This window comes from Barbus barbus, assembly GCF_936440315.1.
Source record: "Barbus barbus genome assembly, chromosome: 5".
Lineage (NCBI taxonomy): Eukaryota > Metazoa > Chordata > Actinopteri > Cypriniformes > Cyprinidae > Barbus > Barbus barbus.
Window position 1 is genome coordinate 18,204,838 of NC_136733.1, and position 20,871 is coordinate 18,225,708.

Sequence of the window (20,871 nt, forward strand, 5' to 3'; positions counted from 1 at the left end):
TGGAGGCCGTTCCTGACGTCACTGTCTACCCTGTCACGGCCACGGAGGCTGTTCCTGAACTCACGGTCTGCCTTGTCACGGCCACGGAGGCCGTTCCTGACCTCATGGTCTGCCCTGTCATGGCCATGGAGGCCGTTCCTGAACTTACGGTCTGCCCTGTGACGGCCACGGAGGCCGTTCTTGAACTCACTGTCTGCCCCGTCACGGCCATGGAGGCCGTTCCTGAACTCACTGTCTGCCCCGTCACGGCCATGGAGGCCGTTCCTGAACTCACTGTCTGCCCTGTCACGGCCATGGAGACCGTTTCTGAACTCACTGTCTGCCCTGTCACGGTCATGAAGGCCGCCCCTGAACTCACTGTCTGTCCTGTCACGGCCGAAGAGGCCGTCTGTGAGCTCACGCCCTGTCCTGTCACAGCCAAAGAGGCCGTCTGTGAGCTCTCGCCCTGTCCTGTCACGGCTAAAGAGGCCGTCTGTGAGCTCTCGCCCTGTCCTGTCACGGCTAAAGAGGCCGTCTGTGAGCTCTCGCCCTGTCCTGTCACGGCTAAAGAGGCCGTCTGTGAGCTCTCGCCCTGTCCTGTCACGGCTAAAGAGGCCGTCTGTGAGCTCTCGCCCTGTCCTGTCACGGCTAAAGAGGCCGTCTGTGAGCTCTTGCCCTGTCCTGTCACGGCTAAAGAGGCCGTCTGTGAGCTCTCGCCCTGTCCTGCCACAGCCATAGAGACCGTCCATGAACTCTCGACCTGCTCGGTCACGGCTCCTGTGACCATGGGGACTCTCTCTGTGGTGTCTGTCTCTGTTCTCCCCAGATCCCTGATCCTGTCATGGCTTCCTGACCAGTCCGCTCTGCCGTGGAGATACTCTGCCCTGTCTACGCCACACTGGTGGGCTCCGGCTCCGTCTACTCTGCCGTGGTGGTCAGTTGTCTGGCTCTGGGGCTCTCCTGCTCCGCCCAGGTGGGCTCTGGGCCCGTCCTGCCCTGCAACGAAGACTCTCCCAGTGTTGTCTGTCTCTGCGCTCTCTCTGTGTTGTCTGTCCTTGTTCTCCCCAGATCCCAGTCTCTGTCATGGGTTCCTGCCCTGTCTGCCTCCCTGTGGTGGTCTTCTGCTCGGGTCTGGTGGTCGTCTGCCCCGCCGTGGTGGTCTTCTGCTCGGGTCTGGTGGTCGTCTGCCCCGCCGTGGTGGTCTTCTACTCTGGACTGGTGGTCGTCTGCTCCGCTGTGCTGGTCTTCTGCTCGGGTTTGGTGGTCTTCTGCTCGGGTCTGGTGGGCTCCTGGTCCGTCTGCTCCGCCCTGGTGGGCTCTTGCTCTGTCCTGGTCTCCGGTTCCGACTGGATGTCTTGCTCTGCCCCAATCCCCGGTCTTCCCACTTCCTCAAGGACCTGGCCCTCCGTCCCTCCCCCTGTTCCGCCTCCGCTCCACCGCCCTCCTGGATTGTGTAGGAGCGTCTGGAAGCCACTCCTTGGGGGGGGGGCTATGTCATGAATCTGGTCCATGCTCTCCCTGTCAACCACCACTAGAGGTCACCCGTTCACCACAGTGACTTTTACACTCACAGCACATTGGACTCCATTTCCCACAATCCATTGCACAGATCACAGCTGTCACCATTCACACATCACACACACCTGATCACCATTTTCCAATCACCACCACACACCATATAAGCCTGGGACTTGCTCTTGCTCAGGGCCGAGTATTGTTTAGCGTTTATCACTCACCCAGCGATAGCTACTTTACAGAGCCATTGGTATAGTCTTAGCCTTAGTCTTGCCTTGTTTTCCTGCCGTGTCTGACCCTGCCTTTGTTTCCTGGATTTACCCCTTTGCTCTGCCGCTCCCCGTTTGGACTTATTGCTCTCGTCTCTGGATTATCTCTCTGCCTTGCCCCTTTGGATACTGTTTGTTGATCGTCGACCCACGCTTGCTCCACGGACTGCTTTGTCTTGCCCTTGCCATACCTGTTTGCCACTATCTGACCCTGCCTGTTTACTGACCATGTTTTAGAATAAAGCTTTGCATATGGATCCGCACGTCTCACGTCTTGTCAGCCCCGTAACAATATGCATGATGTAATTTTATTGCAATTATTTTTAATGAAAAATATGGATAAATTAATTAACAAATGTGGTGTTTTTGTACTGCATGTTAGTACAATATTTATTTTTAGTGCAACATATTTATATCTATCCATCTAAACCTGTTGTTATCATTAAAACTAAACCAACTATTAAAAAACATTTTCATTAACTGAAATAAAGCTGGAGTAAAATATAAATATTAGATTAAAAAAACTGCTAAAACTGAAATAAAAATAAAGTTAAATAAATACATTCAAACAATAATAAAAACGACAAATGCACACAACAAAGCTATTAATACTTGAACTAAAATTTTAATTAAAACTGCAAATATAAAATAAAAGCTCATTTAAAATATTAATAAATATTATAAGTGTACATAATACTAAAATAACATTGCATTAAATGGGCCTGTTTTAAAGACTACATCAAATACTAAACATCACAAAAGCCTTGAGGTTTAAACACTGCACAATGTGTAGCTGTGGACACATTTTAAACAGATAAGTGATGGTAATAGGAGGGTGATGTTATTTCAGTATTTTTATTTCAATTTTACATTGCTGTGCTGTAAATGTAGCACTATTACAGTTACAGTTTGGGTAACAGTCATGGCCATCTTTATGAAATATCACCCCTCTTACCTTACATAACCGGACTAGACATCTCCCCAAAGCCCCCAACCCCGGACCCCAATGTGCACCGCTGTTAAATAAGCCGAGCCCTCCCAAATGCAGAGAAAAACTGTCTGCTGCCTTTCCTTCCTTCCAAATGCGTAATAACTCACAGGCCAAGCTTCTCAGTCGACTGCGGCTGCTGGCAGAAACCCACCCAACATACAGTAGAGCCCAAGTGCTTATAAAGAACACACAGCACTTTCTCGTCTTTTCTGTTTTTACGTTTGCATTTTCCCTTTACTTTCTTTCCCTTGTTCTCCTTCTGTCAATATCACAAGAGAACAAGCGCTGGAAAACAGAACAGAGTTGTTTTTGAAAGACCAGAGCTGCAAATGGCCCAAAACGTTCTTTGTGAATGGGTGGGGTGAAGGATGGCCAAGGGCTTGTGGAGTTAGTACAGCGCCAAACACTTGACCAGGTGGAATGGGGAAAAGGATTGCCATTGCCACCACTGGCCATTTGTGTGGGAGACCGGGGTCAATGGGTTGCAGTAATTGCTGCTCGTTGCTTAGCGAGGGTGTACTGGGCCGGCAGATCTGCAGTGCCGCTGATCCGTGGCTGTGCCTTAAACTGAGTCCTCAGGGAGTGCAGTGGCGGCTGAGCATGGTGCTCCACTGTTTTGAAGTCAAATAAACTCGAACAAATTGCATCCTGACCGACTACACTCTGACACTTTCTTCACACGTTCAAGCAGTAGTGAACCAGAAAATGCAAGCGCAATTAACAGATGTGCATGGCACACACACGCAAGACACAAGCAGACCTTCGTCAACACGTACGCATGCCGGCACAGATACCAGACAGAGCCTTGGGAATAGACTGTTTGATACTTTTATGACATTATAGAGGAAAAAACATTTAACTAGTGAACTGTTCAGCTGCATCAGGTCTGGCAAACTCTACCTGAATCTGAACCTGAAAGCTGAATACAAGTAAAGTGAGTCACTTTTTGTCATTTATCTCAATACTTTATCTGTATTCATCCTAATTAAACACGAGTCAATGGCTGAACTCAAACTGAAGTGACTGTCCATAAGTCACTAAATAACAATTTTTATGTCCTAACAAAAAATGTATCACGTTCCACAAAAATATTAAGCAGCACAAATGTTTTCAACATTGATTCAAATATAATTTTTTATTTTTTTCTTGAGCACCAAATCAGCATATTAGAATGATTTCTGATGGATCATGTGACGATGAAGACTGGCGTAATGATGCTGAAAATTCAGCCTTGCCATCACAGGGATAAATTACATTTTAAAACACATTAAAATTTAAAATAGATATTTTGAATTGCAATAAACTTAAACTTTTGAATGACATTGCATTTATTAGTACTACTTTAGTATTCCTAACAACAAAGTACAAATGCCACAATTATTTAAATTAATAATTTTAATAACTGTACATAAGGATCGAGTTTGTTTGGAAATTTCCAAAAGCAAGACAAACCCCACGCATGTTAAATCACAAAAGGATGCAACCATCTGCTGAGGGGAAAAAAAAAGAGCTTGTTCGTGTTAGCCAGACAGTGATTTCTGGAGGGAAACTTCCTTTCGATTACTAACAGATGACTTTTGAGGTTGCTGTTCAGTCAAACTGTTTTCTAGCCTATTATTATAATAACAAGAACAACAACAACAAAAACCTTCCAGTCAGAAAGGAGGGTGAGAGTGAGAGTAATGTTTATGAAAAATCTACAGCTTCTCTTTTATTTGAGCCACATGGACAATTCCAGCAGTTCCAGGCAGAAAGAAAGACATAAAAAACAACATCAAGCCAATAACAGAAAGTCCACTGGCCTGAGCGCCAGCTATTGTGACCATTCACTTACCGTCTCACAGTTTGGTTAGCAAACCCTACGTAAGCCATACATCTTTACTGCTACTTTCTCTGTATGTGTGTCAGGGCATGAGTCAAATGATTATTGTTTAATCAATGTAATATAAACTGCTGTGCGCACGCGAGTGTGCCTGTGTATGTTTGTGTTGTGAGCTTCTCTATCAAACCTGGTCAAAATACTTGGCAAAATACGTGGCAAAAGACAGAGAGAGTTCAGCACACACACATACAGGGTAGCCTCCACAAATACACATTCAAAGGCAATAAGCACAACTGTATTACCTGTGTTTTAATGATATCGTCATCTCGGTGTATCTTCAGTGTATATCCTCGATTGCAGGTGATAGTACAGCGAGCTCCATTGAAGTATCCAGGACTACTGCACTTCATCTCTGCATTACTGACCACTGGCTTCTGACATTCAATGGCGTCACATGAGTAATGAACGCAACTGAGGGATTACAGAAAGAACTTACATTATGACAATGTCAAATGACCTTATCAATTCTACAGTTAGCTTACTTCAACACTCTTGCATTATGAAAGCAAATCTGTGCAACAATGGAAACAAATTCATCCAATTAATTAAAGACTGCTTTACTAACTGCAGCATGACAGAATTGAACAATTATATTCCTAATTTTCACCTAAATGATAATACTAAATAGGTTTTTAATTATTGGTGATAATAAAACAACACAAAAATAAAAAATAATAAGCATCAGAACTTACTCTATAGTAGTCAATCCATATCTTTTCTGCTGTTGTATGATTTTGTTATTTAACAGGAAAACTAATTAATGCAATCTCTAATCCCAAACAAATAATTTATATCACTGTAAATGTGTTTAAATTCAAGTTTTCTTACTAACAATTGTGAATCGTATTTAATGGGTGAAAAACAAAAGCTTTGACTGTGAGGATATAGTGTGACCGAGAAAAGGCTTTTAAATGGTTTTGGTTAAAAGACAGCCCTTTATTATCATTAATCATTTTATTGCTATCTTTTATGCATCATGTGCTTGTAAAGTGAAGTAAAATGATTTATTAAATAACATTGTGCAATATAGGATTAAATAAATGTGTTATCAACATATCTTTAAAACTTGTCACTACTGCAATCAGGCACGTGCAGAAGGGGGAGCTTTGGGGGCTCGAGCCCCTGCTCTTTTTCAAAATTATTCAAAAGTGCCCCTCTCGGACAAATAGCAATGATATTGTGGTTAATAAAACAAAATGCATTGGAATTCTAATTAGCATGACAATTTGTACAAAACAGTAACTACTCGCTCAAAAGTCAGAAAATTCCTGTTTATTTTTACACATCTGTCAATCTGAGACGTTGCTATGGGTTGCGTGCGTTTTCAGAAACCATAGGCTCTTGAGCCATATATGGTTCTTTCAGTGAGTGCATATGGGCCGACGGAAGGAAAAAATAAACCAAACAATATTTGAAACATTTTTCATCAATAATCAAAGCTAGTGTGTCGATTTATATAAAAATCCATATATTACATATTTTAGAATATTACATAATTCATTTTATTTTTTTTATTGGAACCTGTGATACTTTTTTGGGGTTCACTGATAAATAAAAAGTTTAAAAGAACAGCTTTTATTCAAAGTAGAGATGTTTTCTAACAATATCAATCTTTACTATCACTGTTTCTATCAATTTAACAAATCCTTGCTGAATAAAAAAAAATAAAAATAAAATACTGACCTCAAGCTTTTGAACGGTAGTGTATATTGTTACAAAAGTTATATTTTAAATAAATGCTGTTCTTATTTAACTTTTTATTCATCAAAGAATCCTGAAAAAAGTATCACAGGTTTTCAACATTGTTAATAATTCATTATTGCATAAAATGCAAAGTAAATAAAGTAAATTAATAAAGTATATTAAAATTTGATTTGATCAAATAAATGCAGGCTTGATGACTAAGTGACTTCTTGCAAAAATATAAAATAGTAATGTATCCAATTTTTTTACCTATATTTTTTTTCCCCCTCATATTGCCCCTTTTTTACATTTGAGCCCCTGCCCCTGAGAAACTCTCTGCACGTCTGCAATAGACACCCTAACATGATACACACACACAAAATATAGTATAATTACAGCTGTAAGACCACATCTAAGCGCAGTGGACTGGCAAAACGTTTAGTCTCTACACTGACATGAGAGAGAGCAATGCAAGATTTATTTCCTCACCTTTGGCCCATGGGGTTGTAGATTTCATTGCTCTGGCAGCCGCTGATAGTGATGGGGTCAAAATATTGAAAGGAGCGCAGCCCAACACCTGAGATGGCCACCAGAGGAGAGCTGAAGCTCACTATAATGGCTTTTGTTCGGTAGAAAGCCACGCTCAGGTCGTGACTCACAGGAATCACCAGTGGATTGTTCCGGCAGCTCAGCCTCCAGTCCCCTATAACCATCCAGCCATCGCAAAATATACAGCACAAAAATCACCTTTCACACACAGCTTGGAGTAAAAGGTGTGTTTGAAATATTATTGAGATTGGGGTGAGACTTACCGAGGGGGTGGGTTTGCTCCTTAGTGTCCACCAGCTGAACAGTAATGTTGTGTTGTCTCTGGTCGATGTCGGCTGTTCCGTCAGCAGCCAGATGGATAATGACTGCGGCAGCCACCATAGGATGTGCGTAATAGGCCTTTTGAGAGACCAAAAAAATAAATAAAAATGCTCACTGACAGTCAGTTCTATCATTGATAATTGTGACTTTACCAAGTAACATGTGCTCCTGGATCAAAATCTTGTATTGATCAAACACAGCAACAAATTTACCCCAATCTTAGTCCTAACCGTTAGCTACTCTTAAATTTTGAGGGAAAATGAGATTCAGGGTTCTATACCTATTGTCCTAACATGACTCAACCAGTTATTTGTGATTACTGATAACTGTAGAAATTGTGCTTACAAAGACTATTCAACAAGAAAAATGTTTATTCATTATAGAAATTTGAAAATTCTCTAAAATTCATAGGTTTCCCATGACTATTGGAAACCTATAAATTGATAATAAAGCTGTTTCAGTTTAAAGTAGTTTATAAGAATGTTGTTTCAGGAATATGTACTACTTAGTGAAGTCACATGATCATATTTATGCACCTGATGTTACATGACAATAATCTGTTCAACTAAAACCAAAAAAAGACATTAGCATCGTTAGCCATCTCTTACCTTCAACCAATATTGTGAAGTCCAGCTGTGCTGCTGAGACTCCTCACAGGGAAACCAAGCGTACTGAGACACGCCATGTGACAGGTCAAACACCTTCGACTGACAGCTCTGAACAAACAAACATAAGAGATATTCATTCTTTTTCCTCTTCCTTAGTTAAACTCGTGGAATATGGCCAATAAAATTGTGTGTATAATTTTTTGTGTACACACACACACACACACACACACACACACACACACACACACACACACACACACACACACACACATATATATATATTATATATTTTTTTTTTCTTAAAGAAACTTCTACATTTATTTAGCAAGGATGTATTAAAACTGATCAGAATTTCTACTTCAGATTAATGTTGTTCTTTTGTTCTTGTCCATTCATCAAAGGATCCTAAAAAAATTATAAAAAAAAAAATCATGGTTTCCAAAAAAAAAAAAAAAAACAGTTATTAAGTAGCACAACTGTTTTCAACATTGATAAATATAGGAACTTTCTTGAGCAACAAATAAATTCTCATAATAGAATGATTGCTGAAAGATCATGTGACACTGAGTACTGACTTTGCATCACAGGAATACATTACATTTAAAATACATCCAAATACAAAACAGTAATTTCAAATTGTAATAATATTTCACAATATTACTGTTTTTATTGTAGAGAAAGAGACTCAAAACCAAGGAAATCTTACCAACCTCAAACTTTACAGCATATTTTGGACTATAAACACAAATGCACTTAAACAGAGTAATGATGAGGCTACACACCGGCAGTCCACTATGAAAATGTAATTTAGACCATCTGCAGGCTCACAATTAGCCTTACAAGTGGCCAGGTGAAATCCGGGTGAACAGGGTGAACTAACCTACTACTCTCTTCTTACAACTGAGAGCAAACCACAATGTGACCAAAACTGGCCTGAACTCTAGCGACTGCTGAGTTACAGAATTGGTTTTCTGGCATTAAGGGCAGCTTAGGACATTTTAATCATCAAAAAAAAAATTCAGAGCAGAGTGAATAAAATACTTAAGTAAATAAACAGTGCTTTTCTAAGCAAATTTTTTATTCATTAACTTTTTTTTTTTTTTCCAAAAGTCCATATTTAGATGGAAAATTCACCCAGTTTTCATGTAAAAGCCTCTTTCTTATAGACCATTTTAAATAAATGCTGATCTAAATGCCTTTTTTAGTGGTATTTTAACTGCAACAGCTAACTCCAAGTCCAAGTCTTCTACACTCTTCGCCAGAGGTGGAAAGAGTATGAAAATATTCTACTCACGTAAAAGTACCATTACATTAATGAAATTTTACTTAAGTACAAGTACAAGTACCAGTCTAAAAATCTACTCATGTAAAAGTAAAAAGTAGCTCATTTAAAATTTACTCAGCGTAAAAGTTACTTAGTTACTTTTTAACAGTGGGAGGGATGCAAAACTGGGATAGGCCAAGGGTGTCAAACTCAGTTCCTGGAGGGCCACAGCCCTGCACAGTTTCGATATAACCCTAATTAAACACATCGGATCCAGCTAGTCTAATCATTTAGGGTTATTTGAAAACTACATGGTATGTGTGTTGGAGCAGGGTTGGAACTAAACTCGGCAGGGCTGCGGCCCTCCAGGAACTGAGTTTGATACCCCTGGGATAGCCCTATAAATCTCAAACTAGTTGTTTTTAATTAAAGGAATCAGTTATTTAGAATAATATGGATTGGTTGAGATGAAAGAATGGATGTAATGCATTTGTCGGTCTCGAATCGTGCTCTGAAAGCGCTCGAGAAACAGTATCTCTTCCGCGGCTCGGTACGCTTTCAACAAATTTTTTTAGACTCGAGCAAGAGACTGTACTACATTCACGTTACATGATTTGGCTGATTTTTACGTAGAGAGGGTGACAGCGCACCACATTAAAAGAAATGACCATTCATGTTTTCATAACCACTGGCCAAATTAAAAAACGAAGCTAAAATTAAAATATATTTGTTTCGGGGGCCCTACGCAGCTTGCGTATTCTGCGTATAGAGAGGATCGGCTCTGAAAGACAGCGTTGCTCCGTCGGAAGTTTTCACCGGGGCATGAAGTCTGGCGGCACGCAGAATGAGCTCCCTGTCCGTGTACCGCAACAGTTTAAATATGAAAACCTGTGGTTTAGCGCAATCTGAGGAGAGCCTTGTGTACACGCGATGCGCTCGCTCCACTTCAATCTCTTTGCCCACCAGAGACAGGAGCCACGTCGGTAGCAATCTTTTCAAAAAGCCCATAGGGTCGTCCTTTTCGGAACCTTCAGGCAATCCAACCAGACGCAGATTGCTGCGCCTATTGCGATCCTGTAAGTCCACAACCTGTTGCTCGAGCGCAGCTACTCGCCTATCGTGATCTGCAACGTCTTTCTTTTGTTCTCTCATCTCCCCTGTAAGAAGATCCAGTTTAGAGCATAGCGACTGAACAACTGACATGTGAGAAGCGAATTCGTTCCGCATCGCCATCAACTCAGTTCTCAGAGTCATATTAATATAATTTAATTTCATTAATTATTAGTTATAGTCCTCAAAGTGTGTAATAGTGTTTGCTATCTTGTCCATCATATCGCTCGCGGTCGGTAACTTGGATTTCTTCTTAATCAGAGAAGCCAACGGAGACAACTCCTGCTGTTTCCGATTGTATGCCATCAGTGAAAGTATTATTAATGAATAAAACTTAAAATAAAACAAACAAAAAAAAATACCTGCAAAAAGGGGCCAAACGTACGGAGCTATACTCTTCTAGGTTCATGAGCACATTACATTACTCCCACTTAATCAAACATCTTGGCAGCAAGGATTTAAATCTTTAACAAGGCAGAGTGAAAGACTGAATTTTTTCGATCAGGTAGGGTATAAATAATTTCAAAATATTTCAGCTGGTTTATATATATCGTGTATATATTATTTATCTCATATACGATACATTTGAGTTGTGCTGCAGTAAAGCGCTTCATTGTAGTAACGGTGATTATCTCTTCAAGCATGCAGCGCGAGCAGTACAAACAACAATGCAGAATATTAATAACTATGATTGGGACTGTCATAGACATAACATTATAATGAGAACACTATTATAATAAAACGCTGTGAATTTTTAGAGTTTAGTTGCCGTGTTTCTGTGCGTTGTTGCATTTATTTATTTATTTAGAAGACGCTTTTATCCAAAGCGACTTACAAATGAGGACATAAGAAGCAATCAAAACCAGCAAAAGAGCAACAACGTGCAAGTGCTATTACAAGTCTTGGTTAGCCTAACGCAGTACAGATAATTATTATTATTTTTTATTTATAATTTTTTAAATAAAAAGACATATAGATAAAATAAAATTAGAATAGAGAGTGCTAGAGTTAGAGGGTCAAGTAAAGATGGAAGAGTTTTTAGCCGTTTCTTGAAGATGGGTAAGGATTCGGCTGCTTGGATTGAGTTGGGCAAGTCATTCCATCAGATGGGAACAGTTAATGAAAAAGTCAGTGAAAGTGTTTTTGTGTGTCTTTGGGATGGCACAATAATGCGTCGTTCTCTTGAAGAATGCAAGCTTCTAGAGGGCACATAAGTCTGAAGTAATGAATTTAGGTAAAGGGGTGCAGAGCCAGTGGTGGTTCTGTAGGCAAACATTAACGCCTTGAATTTAATGTGAGCAGCTATTGGTAGCCAGTGCAAATTGATGAACAGAGGCGTGACGTGCGCTCTTTTCGGCTCATTAAAGATTAATCTTGCAGCGGCATTTTGGATTAATTGTAGGATTGATTAATAGAATTGTTTAATTGTTAATTGTTGAATTAATTGTTTAATATAATTGGCTGGAAGACCTGCCAAGAAAGCATTGTAATAGTCAAGTCTGGACAGAACAAGAGCCTGAAAAAGGAGCTGTGTTGCATGTTCCGAGAGAAAGGGCCTGATCTTCTTAATACTGTATAATGCAAATCTGCAGGACCGGGCAGTTTTAGCAATGTGGTCTGAGAAATTCAGCTTATCATCAATCACAACTCCAAGGTTTCTGGCTGTTTTTGAAGGAGTAATGGTAGATGAGCCTAACTGGAAGGTGAGATTGTGATGAAGCGATGGGTTAGCTGAAACTACAAGCAGTTCTGTCTTAGCTATGTTGAGTTGAAGGTGATGGTCCATCATCCAGCAATAAATGTCTGTTAGACACGCTGAGATGCGAGCAGCTATCGTCGGATCATCAGGATGGAATGAGAGGTAGAGTTGAGTGACATCAGCATAGCAGTGATATGAAAAGCCATGTTTCTGAATGACAGAACCTAGTGATGCCATGTAGACAGAAAAGAGAAGTCGTCCATGAACTGAGCCCTGAGGCACCCCAGTAGCTAGATGTTGCGACTTGGATACCTCACCTCTCCAAGATACTTTGAAGGACCTATCAGAGAGGTAAGACTCAAACCACTGGAGTGCGGTTCCTGAGATGTCCTGACAAGTCTTAGGGCTTCAACAACAGAAAGAAAGGCAGTTTCGGTCGAATGTCCACTTCTGAAGCCAGATTGGTTACTGCCCAGGAGGTTGTTCTGTGTGAGAAAGACAGAGACTTGGTTGAACACAACTCGTTCAAGTGTTTTGGCAATGAAAGGGAAACCGGTCTATAGTTCCCTAAAAGAGTTGGGTTAAGAGTGGGTTTTTTAAGAAGTGGAGTTATACGAGCCTGTTTAAATGCTGAGGGACAAATTCCAGTGTGAAGGGATGTGTTAACGATGTGAATGAGTGCAGGTACAACTGCAGGAGAAATGGCTTGAAGGAGATGAGATGGAATAGGATCAAGCGGACAGGTAGTAGGATGACTGGAAAGGATGAGTTTTGAGATTACTGCCTGAGAGAGTGGAGAGAAGGATGTGAACGAGTGTATGTTTGCTGGTAAGATGTGTTTGATAGATTGTGGTGTGGAAAATTGTGCAGTGAGGTTTGTAATTATATTAATGAAGAATTTGGCAAAGTCGTCAGCTGTTAGAGATGATGAAGGAGGGGGAGGAGGAGGACAAAGGAGGGAGAAAAATGTTTTAAAGAGCATGTGAGAGCTAGGCGAATTGTTAATTTTGTCATGATAGTATGTCTTTTTAGCAGTGGAAACATTAGCAGAGAAGTCAGAGAGGAGTGATCGATATAAATTAAGGTCAGTAGGATTTTGTGATTTGTGCCATACCCTTTCTGCAGCCCTGAGTTTAGAACAATGTTTTTGGAGAACATCAGATAGCCAAGGGGCAGAAGGGGTGGTACGGACTGGCTTAGAAGATAAGGGGCAGAAAGATGTCAACAAGATGTCAGAGTGGAACAGAAAGTATCAGTAGCACTGTTAGCATCAAGAGAGGATAACTGTTTAGGGGGAGGATGCGAAGATGAAACCATAGCAGATAGCCGGGAGGGTGAGAGTGAGCGCAGGTTACATCGAAAAGTGACATGTGGAGGCACATTGACATTCCTATGTGATGTGTCAGGAATCATGTTGAGGTTAAGAGGGAGGAGGAAGTGATCTGAGGTGTGCAGTGGAATAACCAGCACATGATCAGTGGAGCAGTGTCGAGTGTAAATAAGGCCCAGTTGGTTGCCTGATTTGTGAGTAGCCGTAGTTAGCACTCTCTTGAGATCAAAAGAGGCAAGCAGAGTGTGGAAGTCTGCAGCCTGAGGTTTATCTAGGTGGATGTTGAAGTCTCCAAGTAAGACTAAGGGAGTACCATCCTCGGGAAAGGTTGAGAGCAATAAATCTAATTCTTCCACAAAGTTACCTAGTGATCCTGGAGGACGATAAACAACTACAAAATTGATTTTTAGAGGGTAGGTAATAGTAACCGAATGTGATTCAAAAGAGCTGTTGATACTCAGAGATGGTAAAGGAGTAAATGTCCAGTTATTAGAGATGAGCAGACCAGTACCTTCAGGCGGGTGCTTCAGAGGCTGTTAGAGAATGGTCTTTATGTCAAGGTGGAGAAATGCGCTTTCCATGCACAGTCTGTTCCCTTTTTGGGTTACATTGTGTCGGTCGAGGGGATACGCATGGATCCGGACAAGAGTCAGGCTGTGGTTGATTGGCCAACTCCAGATTCCCGCAAAGCCCTGCAGAGGTTTCTGGGCTTTGCCAATTTTTACCGGCGTTTTATTTGCAATTTCAGCCAGCTAGCTGCCCCTTTGACTGCCTTAACCTCCACCAAGATTCCGTTCAGGTGGTTCAGCGCAGCGGAGGTTGCGTTTGCCAAAGGCTGCTTTGTTTCAGCTCCCATTCTTATTGCCCCTGATCCGTCCCGGCAGTTTGTGGTGGAGGTTGACGCGTCAGAGGTGGGGGTTGGTGCCATCCTATCCCAGCGTTCTTCCTCGGACGACAAGATGCATCCTTGCGTGTATTTTTCTCACCGTTTGTCTCCCGCTGAACGTAACTATGATATTGGTAATAGAGAGCTGCTGGAAGTCAAACTTGCCTTGGAGGAATGGCGTTATTGGTTAGAAGGTACGGGGGTTCCTTTCATCGTCTGGACTGATCATAAGAATCTTGAGTACATCAAGTCCGCTAAAAGATTGAACTCTAGGCAGGCCTTATTTTTCGGCCGTTTTGATTTTTCTATTCCTTATCGGCCGGGTTCCAAGAATATCAAACCCGATGCGTTATCCCGTCTTTTCGACCATTCTGAGCACCCGTCTTTTTCTGAGCCCATTGTGCCACAGAAGATTTTTGTTTCTGTAGTCACATGGGAATTCGAATCGAAGGTCCGCACGGCCTCACAAGGGGTAACGCCTCCGCTGGGATGCCCACCAGGTCATTGTTCCAAGGTGGCTTGTCATCCTGGGGTGAGTCGTACTATGTTTCTTATTAAAAAACGGTTCTGGTGGCCGTCTATGGCTCGTGACATACAATGTTTTGTTTTGTGTTTGCGCCGTTTCTAAGACTTCCAATCGACCCCCTACTGGACTCCTTCAGCCGCGGTCAGTTCCTTCGAGACCCTGGTCCCATATTTCGCTAGATTTTGTCTCAGGTCTCCCGCCCTCAAGTGGGAACACGGTGGTTTTGACCGTGGTGGAGGCTACTAATTTTATTGCTCTACCTAAATTACCTTCTGCCAGAGAGACGGCGGTTGCTGTCATTGACCACGTTTTTCGTATTCATGGCCTCCCGATGGACGTGGTCTCTGACAGGGGGCCTAAGTTCGTCTCCAAATTTTGGAGTGAGTTTTGTCATTTGTTGGGGGTGACTGTTAGTCTTTCTTCTGGGTTTCATCCCCAGAGTAACGGTCAGACAGAGAGAGCCAACCAAGACTTAGAACGTATGTTGCGGTGTTTGGGCTCTCAGAATCCGTCCTCTTGGAGTCAGCAGCTCTCATGGGTTGAGTACACACATTACTCATTACCAGTGTCTGCCACAGGCCTATCTCTGTTTGAGTGTAGTTTAGGGTACCAGCCACCTATTTTTCCCAGTCTGGAATCTGATATCGCGGTTCCCTCTGCTCACGCATTTGTCCAGAGGTGTCGTCGCACCTGGAGCAGGGCCAGACAGACCCTCCTCCAGGTGAGGGCGCACACCAAGGCCAAGGCTGATCGCCACCGGTCAAGGCCTCCTGTCTATATCGTCGGTCAAAAAGTGTGGCTTTCATCTAAGAACATTCCTCTCCGTAACGTTTGTAATAAACTTACCCCTAAATTCACTGGCCTGTTTACTGTTACCACGATCATTAATCCAGTGGCAGTCAGCCTTAAACTTCCTCTGGCGTACAGGAGGATTCATCCCATTTTTCATGTTTTCAAATTAAAGCCCGTTTTTCATGCTACTATTAATCCGCATACCCCCGTTCCCCCACCGCCGCGACTCGTAGATGGGGAACATGTTTATTCGGTGAATCATATTCTGGATTCTAAGCGGAGGGGACTCGGATTCCAGTACTTGGTGGACTGGGAGGGTTACGGTCTGGAGGAGAGGAGTTGGGTGCCTGCAAGGGACATATTGGATCATTCTCTTATCGATGATTACAATCGTCAGGTAAGTTCCTCTGAAAGCACCAGGAGGCGCTCTTAGGGGAAGGGGTACTGTCACGGTTCATGGATATGTAACACAATAGCACTTTTTTTCTAAACATTACCAAACGCATTAACTATATCATGAAATATCTCGATTCTCATCTTTATAGATTGTTAGTTGATCTACAGTGGGCGATGGTCAAAGTAACCTAATAATGTAATCTATTAACTATGCATAAAAACCTGTCTGTTTACTTAAGTAACAGATATGGGCGTCATGCCATAACATAGTTTTAATACGACTGACTTTATATATAATGTGAATTTAACACAGAAAGTTAATATGAATAAAAAAATGTAAGTTAGGCTAGGCTACTTATCATAACAATTTCATTGTTCAGAAAGAGAGCAAAGAACACTTTCACTGACAGTCTAGAGTTTAAGCACTCTCAAAAACTCTTTAAACCTTTAAAGTCACTGAAGCTGTTTACACTGTGAAATGAATATTACTTACAGATTCATACACACATCTGCACTTTATTGTTTCTACCGAGAGAATTCGCCAGGAAGAGGTCTTCAGTCAGCGATCGGGTGAAGAAAAAAGCGGCATTTCAGCTATACCTCATTTGAATGTCTCTGATTGATCAGTGCATTCATGAGCTCAACAGCATCGTGTGTGATTGGTTATAATGCGCAGTGCTGTAAAACCGCATCTGTATCTGACTCAGCGCCAGCCAGTGAACACAGATTTGAATTTAGCAGCTCATGAGATGACGCGCTGAACAATTTAATCACATATATTATATCAAATATAGAAAATATTATTCAGTTATTTTTTGTATTTTGGAAGTTGCATTCAAAATCCACTTGGCTCAAAAATCTGAGGGGACACGTGCCCCCTCACTTTTAATGGACATGACGCCTCTGACTACTGTCATATACATAACGTTATAATGAGAGCACTATTGTAAAAAATGTTGGCTGCGTCCGAAATCGCATACTTCCCTACTATATAGTATGCGAAAAACAGTATGCGAGGCGAGTAGTATGTCCGAATTCATAGTATTCGAAAAACAGTAGGCGAGAATTACCCGGATGACCTACTACTTCCGCCCAAATTCTGTAGTAGGCATACGATGGACACTTTACTATCCCATGAGGCCACGGGAGAGGAGGCGTCATATTCGAAAAATGGCGGAAAGCGGCGACGCGGCTGTTTTCAAGTGCAAGTACCTCAAGGGAAAACGTTGTCATTGTGGTTAAATTGCACTTGTTTAAAATAATCAAAGTAAACGGCTGACTTATTAAAGTTTAACCGTTGTAAATCGATGAGATGACTTCATGAACATGGCGGATGTAGTACGTCCAAATTCTATTCATACTACCCTCATTCATACTATATAGAACGTACTTTTTTAACGGTCGAGAAGTACGTTTGAATTCAAATGTAGTACCTACACAAGTAGTATGCGATTTCGGACGCAGCCGTTGTGAATTCTTAGGTTTTCACTGACGTTTAACGTTAACTATCTTTTAATCAAAACATAACATTATTTTTGTATCTGCGAGGCATCCGTTACACATTTTCCCAGTGTGTTAACATCAGTAATTATGACTGTCCAATGTCTGACTTGATTCTTGGTAATGTATTTTGGCCCCGCCCCCAAACATCGAAAATTCCGATTCAACTATGAAAATCCTTAGTCGGGGACACACCTAATATAAATATACATTTTGTATAAGATACAGTATCTTATCTCTATTTAGAAAATCTTAAATGGCATAATCAAGCTCGGCAATCCACTCTCAGGTCTGTTACCAAGCAACCAACACTGCCCGAGCTGCTGATGAGGTAAACAAAATAATAGAAGCTACTTCACTTTGAAAATCGCCTTTTGCAAAAAAAAAAAAAAATCGTAAGGCATTAGTCACTTGCACTACAACCAGTAATGCTCCATGATGCTTTTGTTGGTCTCTGTAATGGTGGTTGCAGTTCTTGTGCTAACTGTAATATCATGCGCAGCAGTCTGTGATTACTTATAAGTGTTTTGTCATCAAAATGTACACATCTTCAAGGTCCTCCAATACTCTTTCTACCATTAAACATCTCCGTTCTTCTTAATAATGAATAGTAATTATTAATAAATGTAATGCCATTGTTGGACAGTGCAACTGTAAGTGGTTTTTCCGTTAGCTTTCAAATAATTTTGAAGTTAGGACAGCTGTGGGGTTGTCCTAAAGTTAAGACAGTTTTTAGGATTTTTTGTCAAGTTAGGAGGTTTCTGTAATACCCCTTTCCTGTCTATAGTTAAGATAGGATAACACACTTAGGAAATGCTGTTCTGTAGTAGCTTTTGCCCTAAATGTGGTCCTAACTGAAATTACCATGGTTCACAAACAGATAAGATAAGATTTTAAAGTTAGGATCTTTCTGTAATACGCCCCCTGGCCATTATTTACTGCAATAGTTTACAGGGAGCGATTTTTTTTTTTTTTTTACTTAGTAATTAATGTTTTTTAAAATGTAGCAAAGTACAATACTTCAAACAAAATATACTTAAGTAAAAGTAAAATTACAGATTTAAAAAAATACTTTAAAAGTAGAAGTAAGCTACACAAAAAAGCTACTCAATTACAGTAACGCGAGTAAATGTAATTCGTTACTTTCTACCTCTGCTCTTCGCCCCTTGTTTCACGGTGAATTGCATTGAGTGTATTTCATTTCAATGTAGAATAATGTGACAGAGAACCTCACTGAACCCCTGAACCCAACTGTGGGGTGACAGTGTTGCAACGCTAGGTGACACTGGAGAGCTGCACGCTTCCTCACAGAGTGAACGGCACTAATTATGTGTTCAATGTTTATGTATGTGTAACAGCAGTGGGAGCAGATCAGGCCAGCAGTGCTGTCGCTTAGATTGTCTCTTGCCTGCACAATAGACATCCCCAGGATTTTTGGGGTGGTATGCAGAGTGTATTTTCTGCTCGGTCAGCAGTAAAGGTGTGCCGCTAACTGTCTGGCCTTCACGCTGACCTCATTTCCCCTTCAAACATTTATCTCTCCATTTAACATCCATTCACTTTGAGCTTCAAGGTGCTTCAAACCTAGTTCAAGATTTTTTAAAATTAATTTTAACTTCTACAAATGTAATGCAAAATGAAATGTACTGCAGATAAGATATTTTCTGTTTTCATATTTCTCAAATCAACTTATTAAAATTAGTTACTATGAGTTTATCACAATGACATTTGTTTGTACCTTATTAGCATGTGTGTATGTGTGTGGGTGCAAATGATACTAAAATATCACTGATCAAGATATAGCTTTTTTAATGTTTTGAATTTGTTGTTATTATTATTCGTTTTAATTTTTGTTATTTCATCAAGATTTAGTTATGTTGTGTTTTTGTAAGTTTTATTAGTTTTTTTTATTAATATGTCCTATAGATTTTATTTATTTTATTTCAGTTTTTACTTTTAGTTATTTCAAGTTAAACTAAATAAAATGTAAATTGCACATTTGGATATTATTTATGGAAATAAATTCAACATACTCATAAACAATGAGTTTTGCAGTGCAGTATGACAGTTCATTCTTGGCCAGTAATATATGTTTTTTTGAATTGAAAACATTTCAGCAGTTGTTCTTACATTTCACATGTACATAATCTTTCTGGACAGAAATGAATTTGTCTCTCGAAGTGGAATCATCTTACAGTTCACAGATCTGGAGGTGATGTAATATTACATGAATTAAACTAAGAGACCGGCAATTCACTTCATTCACTACTCTAAGACAGCTCTGCAGGGAGAGAGCTGACTGGAGAAGGGGGATTCATAACATCTTTTTCATCTCTAAATGCCTTATAAAATTTGAATGAAACCATTACAAAATTAGCCGTACAACTAGAGAATTCTGATGTAATGCTTAAAAGAGACTTAGAAAGGGAGTATGGAGTGAAAAAATAGAATGAGAGGATATTCGCTTCTGCACTCCTGGCTAAGTCTCATGAGATTCCTCTCTCTCGCGTACTTTATCGTGCTCTCTCAGCATACCACAGTAAGTGACACTGTTCCCCACTCCACCACCTCCCCGCCATTGAGTCAAGTACACTACTGTACGCAGCTTGTCCTGTATGTCCGTTGACTGCTGTGCCACACAATAAGAGAAGAAGCAATTAGTCATGCCGATACACTGCTAACATTGATCACCAACTGAATCGCTTAAGCTGTTTCCAACCTGAACGAAACCTTGATTTACATTCATATAGAATACTTGCGAGACTGTGAAGAGAAACGCCACACAAAGGTGTATTGGCAAAGTCATCGTAACCTATGTGCCACCATTTCCCATTACGAGCCACAATACGCATTTTCTAGCAACAATGAGGTTCAAGCTCAACTGTGAAAAATGGCCATTTCTCAGTGCCATAAATCCTTAGGTTGCGCACAGCGTGATAGGAATAGTTTTGTGACATGATTAATTCAGGAGCTTGCACGATTTCGGGCGCAAGAGACTCGCGCTCCACAAACATCACGAGAGCTGGAAGAGGAGGAGGAGAAGTGGCCAATAAAACTGTAAAATTACAAATGTATCATGTTGAAATATCCAGGGAGTAAAACAACACAGTTTTTTTTTAGACGTCCCTCAGAAAGAGCCAATTCTTTACTACTTCCATGTGTGAATGGTTAGAGAAGTGTCTCAAATCTCTCCTTAACAGAATCTGCTTCTCAGCCGTTTATTGCGAAAAAACTGCAGTTCAGCCTGACTTCATCGTCAATATAAACATCATATTTTAGATTTGAGATTTTTCTGTGTTTTTAGTCAAAAAGCCACTTGTACTTAGAAAATTCTAAATGTTACCTTCTGTAACCAACTGAAAAAAGGTATAGCACTAAAATGACTAAATCTGAAGTAAATATAAATTAAACCTAAATGGAAATGTATTATACATAGAAAAAACAAAACAAATTACACTCCAACTAAAAAAGAAAAGTAAAAAAAATATATATATATATATATAACACTTATAACTACAACACTTACATGTTGTCATTAACCTTTCATGGGGTCTTCGACACATCCTACATG

At 40.7% G+C, this 20,871-nt stretch overlaps 1 protein-coding gene across 1 annotated transcript in view; it reads right to left on the reverse strand.

The window, feature by feature from the left end:
* The window catches only part of LOC306869703 (pappalysin-1-like), a gene marked incomplete at both ends in the record, with an annotated part of 102,549 nt that overhangs the window by 22,282 nt on the left and 59,396 nt on the right, over window positions 1-20,871 (reverse strand). The window contains 4 exons of the mRNA XM_079416580.1: window positions 4,879-5,047; window positions 6,809-7,022; window positions 7,132-7,267; window positions 7,798-7,905. Of these exons, the coding sequence (XP_079272706.1) occupies window positions 4,879-5,047; window positions 6,809-7,022; window positions 7,132-7,267; window positions 7,798-7,905 (627 nt within the window). The remainder of the gene's footprint in view (window positions 1-4,878; window positions 5,048-6,808; window positions 7,023-7,131; window positions 7,268-7,797; window positions 7,906-20,871) is intronic.